The sequence below is a fragment of the Gymnodraco acuticeps genome, unplaced genomic scaffold, assembly GCF_902827175.1.
Source record: "Gymnodraco acuticeps unplaced genomic scaffold, fGymAcu1.1, whole genome shotgun sequence".
In the NCBI taxonomy this organism is placed as follows: domain Eukaryota; kingdom Metazoa; phylum Chordata; class Actinopteri; order Perciformes; family Bathydraconidae; genus Gymnodraco; species Gymnodraco acuticeps.
The window spans coordinates 230,121-240,449 of NW_022989918.1; the positions used below are offsets into that span (position 1 = coordinate 230,121).

At 42.0% G+C, this 10,329-nt stretch overlaps 1 protein-coding gene across 1 annotated transcript; it reads left to right on the forward strand.

Annotated features, from left to right (window-relative positions):
• The first annotated feature begins 9,054 nt into the window (after nucleotides 1–9,054).
• LOC117542272 (piggyBac transposable element-derived protein 4-like) lies at nucleotides 9,055–10,329 on the forward strand. The gene has a single exon (XM_034209838.1). It carries the CDS (start codon nucleotides 9,055–9,057, stop codon nucleotides 10,327–10,329), a length of 1,275 nt encoding a protein of 424 aa, XP_034065729.1.

Consider the following 10,329-nt stretch of genomic DNA (forward strand, 5'->3'; position numbering starts at 1 on the left):
TGCTTCAAATCTCCCCCTCCTTTCTCTGCTCTTTCATCCAGGCTCTCCTTCCCTTTGTGCCGCTGTCCCAGCACTCCAGCACAGTAGTGGAGAGCACTTTGGTGGAAAACAAAACAACCTGCAGTCTTTCAGAAGCTTCCTCTTCAACAAGCAATTTTTTGCATCCAATATTTTGTTGTATGTACAAAGAGTCCTTCCTCTCTCACTCTGTCCCTCTCTGATCCTTCCCTATGGTTGCTGGAGAAGAATAGTTTGCCCACCCCCACTATTTAGCCTCACCACTAGTCGAATGTGTCATCATTTGTCAAATTGACAAAAACGAAAGAGGAAGTATATGTGCAATGCATTTTATTTTATTTGTATTCCCTGAAATTGCAATATGGTGCATAATTGATCAACACAATTGATCAACGGTATTGAAGGAACATATGAAAGATAATGACTTCCATTTATATTTTACCTTTGGAGCAACATTGCAACTGTTTGGGAACAAAACATTTTATGTCACCAGTGTGAGCAACAGTAAGAATAGTGTCCTGTTTTTTTGTGTATGGGACTGTAATAAAAAATGTACTCATTGCTGTGGCTACATCCTTATTGTCAATGGTTGTAAGTGGAATGTGAATATGGTACAGGTTTTAGTTTTTGTATACATAAAAAGTGTGTTGTGCAAGTTTGTGTTTTGACTGTGACCGGAAGAATTTGCAGGCACAAGGAGGAAAAGAATACGTTGAGATTAAGAACATCTTTAGTAAATCCCCAAGGGGAAGCAAGGGAGCAGATGGGGATTCAGTGCCTTGCTTAAGGACTCCTCGACAGTGCACAGGACCTCAACTGACACCTCTCTGGCCTTTTTACTGGTCCGATCGGGAATTGAACCGATGACCCTTTGGTTCCCAAGCCAAGCCCCTACAGTTTGAGCTGCTGCCACCCCCTTAAATAAATAAATACAAAAATGAAAAGGTTGTTATGACCCTGAGTCGTGTGTGTGTGTGTGTGTGTGTGTGTGTGTGTGTGTGTGTGTGTGTGTGTGTGTGTGTGTGTGTGTGTGTGTGTGTGTGTGTGTGTGTGTGTGTGTGTGTGTGTGTGTGTGTGTGTGTGTGTGTGTGTGATGTTGATCCATAGGCCTTTCCTATTTTATTTGTTAGGTAAGTTTAGGGCAATTTTGTGAAGAGGTTTTTGTTTGTTGTGTTGGGGTTGTCTCACCTCCTTAGCATCCATTACATCTACCAATGGTGATTTCCTGTGTCACTGACCTTTTCTTGAGAGTGGGAAGAGTGACATTCTGTGCTACGCCTAGGTTCCCACGGTGGTGAAAAAGTAAGATACATTATACATACATATTCATTTATATCATTCATAATTTTTGATATATTATATAAAATGGCAACAGTATACTGTAGAAAGGCTCAAAGCATCCTGTGGGGAGGGGGCTATTATATGTCTCTTAACAAGGACCCTTTCCTTGGACCTCCACAAGGCCTTCATGAATGAGTTGCTACACTTGTAATTATTCAATATGTTGTTGCTATTTCTCTAGACTTTCTGTTGTTTAAGGGGTACCACCCAAAAGTTGTAACAATGAATAATTGAAAATACATTTAATAAATATCAGTTAGCTAGCAAACGTGATAGCAGTTAAATAACAAAGACGAATAAGAAATCGACTTGTGCGTATTTGTGTGGATAGGAAAGGTGTAAAGTCAAAGAAGTATTGATCATTTTATTTATGTTGCAGTTAATTATAAACAGACTTTATATAGCACTTTATTTATAGCACACGTACGAGGGATGAAGTTCAAGAGCCTAAATAAATAACTAAAAAGGACTGCAAATAGCAACAAACAAGTATGCTAAGATCTGTAAATATAGAAAATATGCAAATAAAACAAAGGCGAGGCATAAGAACAATAAAACACGTACAAGACAAATAATACAAAGAGTGACAGTAACTTAAAGGCCATGCTGAATCATTTTAATTTTTAATTTTCATCCTTTATAGCCATTGTTTTGTTGTATAGTTCATAAAGGCTGAGCGGCCGGTTTTCTAATTTGTGTGATAGCTTTAACTAAAGATCTAAGAGGCCGTTAAGGATTATAACTATGACAAAGAATAAAAAATGTAGTCAGGCCAACGTTACATTGAAAACAAATCCCTTAACACACTGAGAGCCACTGCAGGATCATAGGCTAAAACTAGTTACCAGTATTGCTGAAGTTCATACGGATATTGGAAGACGTTTCAGAACGAATTTGTGCATACTGTATGCATGTAGGGTTGGGTATCGTTTGAATTTCCACGATTCTAATTCCGATTCCGATTCTACTTTTCGATTCCGGTTCTTAACGGTTCTCAATTCCGATTCTTTGAGGGGCAGGGTAAAACAATTATAAATTGCTTCTTCCACCAAAAAAATTACATTTATTCGAGAAACTTTTACACAGGTTAGTTTACAGTAATATTCACATTAATCAGTCTGTTTATATTCACTGCTATGTAACTGTAACCTGAGAACCACTGAAGCTACAACAGTGCAACAGTCCAACTTTTAAAGGAACCCCCCCCATTTAAAAAAAGGTTCTTGTTGAGAAAAACAAGCATATCTGCCTTCTCAGGCATACCGGGAAGAAATGTTTGAACATTTTAAAGTAAAATGCTTCAATCTGGTGCACTTTAAGCAGAATTACTAGAGACTAGATCTAGGGGACAACTCTAAACACCCATATGAAAAAGATCGGTTTACATTTTAATAATCAAATAAGTATGTGAACATAACCAATAACCTACCATAGCCAATAACAAATACATGTAACGTATTTTATTTTTGTTGTTCATTCATATCTTATTTTACTATTTTATTTATGCATATTTTTTTATCTCTCCAGTTTAAAACGATATGTCTGGTTTACTGTCCTATAGTATACATTGGAATGATTTCAAACCTGTTTTATCTCAAACATTATAAAGGAGTTCCTTGGAAATATGTGTTTACATAAATTGTGATCAAAACGTTTGAGACCCACTGAGATAACTTAGACTAAAGTGAACTATCTAAACACTCAAGAGTCCTTTACCTCACTGAGCTGTAGTTATCAGCCTCTCAGTCTGACTGGAGAGGACTCTCCCTCCACATCATTGTAGAAACATCTTCTTCTTCCGTTAGAGCAGCTCGCACCAGATGCTAATAACGACAGCGCTCCCACGCTCACTCGCACTTTGGCTGTGAGCTGCGGGTGCCAGATAAGCCAACATCCCCCATTTTCATCACTTACAGCGCCCATCGTACAGGGCAAATGAAAAGTGTAACCGGGATGAAAAGGGTGTTACCTTTACTTAATTATGAATGTTGTTACATCAAGGCCGAACATTAGGATAAGCACCAACGGTCAAAACATTTTTTTTCCCTCCCAGAGCTGTCAGCGCGGCGCCTCCACAGATCTGGCGCCCTAGGCGAACATCTATAACGCCAGTGCCATGGGCCCGGATGGGCCGGCCCTGGTCTCGGGTTACGCTGTAGGAAGTGTAGGTACTGTCACTACCCGATCTGCAGCTCTGCCCGATCTGCAGTGCGCATGTGCGAGATGGTCCGCCATATTGGACTACTCCGGACGGCAACCCAAGTAGGACAACATTGACACAGTGGCTTTTGGCAAAGCTCAAAAGGAAAACTCGAGAGAGAAGAGTTATTGTTACTACAACGTGACTTCACTATTATTTAACAACTATTTTATTGGGTTATTTTATTTGGGGTTAAGTACATTGTCAGAATAAGTGAGAAATGGATTTAACTTCTGTTAGACAGCTATCATACTGAATACATATTTACTGTGAATGTGTGCAAAAATGTATGGCATATGGCTGTCTAACAGAAGTTAAATTCATTTCTCACTTATTCTGACAATGTACTTAACCCCAAATAAAAGAACCCAATAAAAAGAGTTGTTAAATAATAGTGAAGTCACGTTGTAATAACAATAACTCATCTCTCTCTCGAGTTTTCCTTTTGAGCTTTGCCAAAAGCCACTGTGTCAATGTTGTCCTACTTGGGTTGCCGTCCGGAGTTGTCCAATATGGCGGACCATCTCGCACATGCGCACTGCAGATCGGGTAGTGACAGGTACAACGCTACATTTCCCGCCCCGCCGCAGTCATACAGTAGGCTACGGAGAGCGGCGAGAAACATTTCCTCAGGCATCGAAAAGCGGAACCGTAATTCACATGTCTAAATGATGCCGTTGGAATCGAAATGTTGGAACCGGTTCCGAACCGGAACCGGTTCTCGGTACCCAACCCTATATGCATGTAATTCTTAAGTTGGCAGAAGCGATGTTTGGGAGCTGGCCATGGTAAGTAGTAGGAGGCTCTACTGAAATAGTATTTCTTGCAGCTGCTCATTCAGATATGTATTGGAAGACTGGAGAAATGAACATAACTGGTTCATTTTGTCATCGGTCTAGACTCTAAGACCTCCAACATTCATTGGACTCAATGGATACTACTCCCAGTAGGGATTGAGTCCTTACCCTAAGTGAAGGAGTTCAAGTATCTCAGGGTGTTGTTCCTGAGTGAGGGGACAATGTAGCGTGAGATGGGCTAGGGAATTGGAGCAGCTGGAGAGGTATTGCAGTTGCTTTACCAAACTATAGTTAACTTATGAAGAGAGAGCTGAGCCAGAAGGAACAGCTCTTTATCTAAACAATAATAATAATGGGTTTAATTTATAACGCATTTCATATCTGAGTTCAGATCCCGAAAAATAAATAAAGAAAAGGGTAGTAATAAATAAGATAAAAGGTCTAGGAAAAGGCTCTATTGGACAGATGAGTTTTGAGGCCTTTTTTAAAAGCCTCCACAGAATGTGGAGCTCTCATGTGCTCAGGAGAGCATTCCATAGACTGGGAGCAGCCGAGCAGAAGGCCCAGTCTCCCATAGTACGGAGCTTGGTCCTGGGGTTTTGAGGAGGTTGGTATTGCTGGAGCGAGAGGTCCGCAAGGAGGTATGGGGGTGAGGACTTCCTTGAGGTAGGGGTGGGGGGCAGTTTCATGGATACACTGGTGGGTGAGGACGGAGACCTTGTATTCAATCCTCAGTTCTACGGGGAGCCAGTGTAGTTTTAAGGATGGGGGTGAGATGATCGTATTTGCGCACCCTCATCAGGATCCTAGCAGCGCTGTTTTGAATGTACTGGAGCTTCTGGATGCTTTAAATTTGTTAGGGATCCCGATGTACTGGTCTGTCTTTGTTCCTTCTCTCACCTTTGGTCATATAGGATGGGTCATGACCGAAAGAACGAGATTGGGAGACCGAGGGGCAGACCCAGGACCAGGTGGAGAGATCAGATCTCCAGGCTGACCTGGGACCAGGGAAAGGGAGGTTTGGGGCCCGCTTCTGGAACTGGCTCCACCACCTCTCGACTCCAGATAGGCGTTTGACGATGTGGACTTCTGATACAAAAAGGCCAATCAAATTCTGTTTTTTTAAGAGTTCAATGGTTCATTTTTTGTCAAATCAGTTATGAAAACTTTTAATAAATAACAGGGTGTAGACTTTCTTACAAGGCCAAGTCAAACTAATATCCGACATTTTTCTTTCCTAGCTGTTGGCGTTTTAATAGTCTGACTCACCGTATGTACACTGCTTGCATAAGCTTGCCATTGCTTCAAATTCGACAGGCATTCTCCTTCCCTTCCTCTATCATTTTGCCAGGGCACCGTCACACACAATCGCTCTTTCAAATGGCCCTGTCATTACTGGAATGAGGCAGATAGGAGCAGAGGTAAATCACTAAATTTGGTTTGCCAACAACTTGACACACATGGCAGGTACCAGAATGGAGAACAACAATAGATTTGAGTTCCCGGCCGGAAGAAATGTTTAATGACTCCGTCACAGGTTTTAGTGAGCCCCATGTGTTCTGACCAAGAATATTCATGAGGTAAGGACAGCAGAGGCTGGAGGAACAACAACCTGGTCAGTCACACTCCAGTCCACATCCTGTGAGACATCCAGCGACGGGCCATCATCATGAACGTAGCTCTTTTTCTTCTCCTTGGCCTCCTCCTGGATAAGAACAGTGATTTGACATTTTAAAGGTTGATATCACCTTGTTGTGCTGTGATAAATTCTTCCATGGTGGCAGGCAGATTTACAACCACTTTACTGCTGAGAGAAAACGCTTCGACAGAGTGCTATTTATTCTGGTAAAGCATTTTAAAATTCTTCCAAAACTGGCCTTCACCTTATAAACAGCACAGCATTTCTAAAAGTTTTTGTTTTGGTGTAAACTAAACAAAGGCTTGATTTTTTATGGTTTACTTAATGTTTGTCTGTAGGCCTGCCGCCTCTGTCACAAGCTCATAGGTAAATAAACTCATTAAGCACATACTGCATGTTTCATCTAAAGCAGTGGTTCTCAAACTTTTTCTGTCAGGCCCCCCCTTTGGAGAAAAGTTGGGCCCCCCCAACACAAATAGTCAGGCTCAGTGGCGGCGCCAGAGATTTATTTTGGGGGTGCTGTGGGGTAGCTTGACGTTTCATAGAGGGTGCTCAAACATTTAGGGTTTCCCATTAATGTACCGGGCGCTACAGTGGAATTTTCTACTGCAACATTCCCCACGCAAATACACAGTGTACCCGCGACTGTTACAATGAAGGCTCGATAATCAGCTCACGGCATATAGGTGTAAGCAGGGGTAAAGTTCTATTTTTATAAGTGGGGAGTGGACCTCACATAGGGGGGTCCGGGGGCAAGCTCCCCCGGGAAGATTTATTTTTAAATATTGAAGTTAAATGCATCAATCTGGTGCACTTTGAGAGCAAAATGAAGAGATCTATGGATACCTCTCTTTATGGATATTTTACAAATCACCCTTTTAAACTTTATTCTTTTTTTACTGCCATATAGTATTTCATACCTGTTTTTCATTTATTCTCTTATTTTTTTATAACTATAATGATCATATAAACGTGTGCCTCGGAAATAATTGTTTACATCAAAACGTTTGAGACCCACTGAGATAACTTAGACTAAAGTTAACTATCTTAGGTCACTGAGTCCCTCAGTCTGACAGGAGAGGACTCTCCTCCACTTTGTTGTTGAAAAAACTCCTTATATCCGTTAGCGTAGCTCACCAGAAGCTAACAACAACGATCTCCGGTACCGGTGCGCTCTCTCTCTCTCGCTCACGCACGCACACAAAATGGCTCGTTCCACACACACACAGAGCCGAGCTTTAATGAAACACAGAGACCCAGACGTAATAGTACTGTATCATATTATTTTCGAATCAATAATATTTGAAATTAGGATTTTTTAATAACCATTTTTCCTCCTGGTCTCTCGCGCCCCTCCTGTCATGCCTCTGCGCCCCCCACTTTGAAAACCACTGATCTAAAGTAATAGACAACACATCCTCATCTCTTTCTACTAGCTTGCATTGAAGTAGAAAAGGCCATGTGTCCATAGGCCTCACCCCCTTTCAAATGTAAAGTAGGACCTTAAAAACATTTATTTTGGAAGATTGTATTTGAAGGACCAGATTTCTCAGTTAAGAGTGTAATGTCTGTCCAAAAGATAATCTAATGGCCTCAACGTCAAACTACCGTACCTTGAATTATTTTTCAGTCTCTGTCTCAATGTGGTTTATTTTGACTCAATCCCACATTTACAGCCATGCTGCCAGAAATACTCAGTATAGAGCACTATGGGTAATAATCTGCTGCTAAAAATACTGCCAATCAAATGCCCTATTTCCCTCTGTTTCAGTAACATTTGCAAAGAAACTGCAGTGTCTAGATTTACTGAGCCTTTTTCAATGTGAAGTTATATATATGTGACCTGTTTTATAAAGTTGTTTGTTTGGTGAAGTCAGAGAGTATTGAGAGATGAACTATCACATTGTTGGTTTTGGACTTGTTATGGTATTTGATTTGATTTTTAGAGGGGTGCCGATCCTTCAAAACTGTAACAAGTAAGGGATAATGGCCAACGAGGCGGTCATTAATTACAAAATAACACAGTCCTCCAACAACTTGAATCACAATATTTTATATATTAAAATGATTTAATTGTATTTAAAAATAGTCCATTCCACTGCGTACCAATGGCTGAAACGGCAGCAACTGTCCAAGTCTGTCCATTTTATTTTCCATCAACCAGTCTTTAAACACTGCAGAGCACAGACTGTGTTCCTGTTAGATTGTACTTCCTGTCTGATTTGTTCTGCTGATTTCGCTGACTTTTAACCTCTTAACTTCTCTTGCATTTTCTTTTCTTTACTGGGGACAGTTTATCAATCATATTCAAAAGGATACCATGGTGTTTCTATGGTGGCCTTGAAGTGCAAATCAAAACAACATTTCAGAAAACGCCACAGCAGAAAACACTAAAGCCTTTCAGAAAACACTTCAACATTTCAACTTTTACGGAAAGGGTATTCCTTTAGGGAGAAGATTCTTGTTTGTGATTGGACAGAGCCAGCTCAACATGTACCAAAACATCAGCCTTTAGCACACAGAGCTCACAGCTCCTCATATCTGTTCAGGAACTGGACAAAAGTTAAACATGAACAAACCACAGACTGTCTATGTCATGGCGAATACAGTCGCTGCTTTATTTCTGTCTTTAGGACGTTGGTGTGAATGTGGACGGAGCAGCTACAGGTTAGTTTAGCCTGATCGATCCGATCTCCATTCAGAAAACACACATTTCATGGTTTTTACCTACCGGTGTCAGTATTTTTTTACTTCGGCAACATTTTGAAATGTGTATTACAATTAAATCACGGTAAATATATGTTCATTTTGTTGTAGTCTACCATAGTATTTACATGGCGATAAGCCCCGAATATTCGCATCGCTCTAATCGCTCGAGTTTCACCGCGGCTGTCAGCTGTGTTTACTCCTGTCATTCAAACAAGACGTGCTGGAGAGGTGGCGGGGCTTATATCCATGCAAATACTATGATAGATACCAACTACAACAAAATGAACATATTTTTACTGTGATTTAATTGTAATACACATTTCAAAATGATGCCGAAGTAACTACTGTACATGGCCCTGCTGAAACTGGACAATGTATTGGACTACTGGAGGAAGGATCATTTTGTGTCAGTGCCTCTGCCAGCACAGGTCATGTCACGTGACAGATACAGGACAATATCCTGGAACTTGCATCTCAGCGACCCTGATGAGGATTTCCAGAACGACAGCAAAAAGGGCACACCCCACCATGACCGACTGTTCAGATTGAGACCCCTCATGGACACCATCAAGACTGCGTGTAAGGCCTTTTACCATCCCCATAAATACCTGGCTGTGGATGAGAGGATGGTTGCATCCAAGGCTAAGACTGGAATGACCCAGTACATGAAGGCCAAACCAACCAAGTGGGGATTCAAGCTGTTCGTCATAGCTGATTCGAGGAATGGCTACACAATAGAATTTTCTGTTTACACTGGTAAAAGCGACATCCTCTCCGGACATGGCCTGTCGTATGATGTGGTAATGTCTCTGGTGCAGGCAGGTTACCTCGGAACAGGTTACCATATTTACATGGATAATTTTTACACCAGCCCGAAGCTGTTCAAGGCTCTCCATGCCCTAAAGTTCGCTGCCTGTGGGACCTACAGAGAGAACCGCAAGGACTGCCCAAGGCCACAGACTAACGCCCTGACAAAAAAATCCAAAAGAGGCTCCATAAGACGGATCAGGGAGGGCCCACTGGTATTTGTGAAGTGGATGGACAACAGGGACGTAGCTGTCTGCTCCACCATCCATGAAGCATACTCTGGCAACACCGTGCAGAGAAGGCAGAAGCAGAGAGATGGCTCCTGGATCCGAGTAGAGACCCCCTGTCCCACACCTGTTGCTGAGTACAACGCACACATGGGTGGAGTTGATCTGTCAGATCAGCTCATACAGTACTACTCTTCAAAGCACAAGACCATGCGCTGGTACAGGAGCCTGTTTTATCATTTCCTGGACATTGCCACTACAAACAGCTACATTATGTACAAAGAAGTCTGTCTGTCACAACAGAAGAAGCCCATGACACACAGAGCATTCATGGAGGAGCTGAGTGCTGAGCTCTGTGGCAAGCCTGTCCATACACCTCCTGTCCGGGCACCTGCAGCTCATCTTCCTGTGCCCATTGCTGATGTCCAGGCAGCAAGCGACAGGGCCACCACAGGTCGCAGGAAATGCGAACATTGCTACTTCCAAGGCAAGAGAAAGGACACACCTTGGAAGTGCAAGCAGTGTGATGTTGCCCTGTGTGTCTCACTGGAACGCAACTGCTTTGAGGCATGGCATGAGGACTTAATCTGA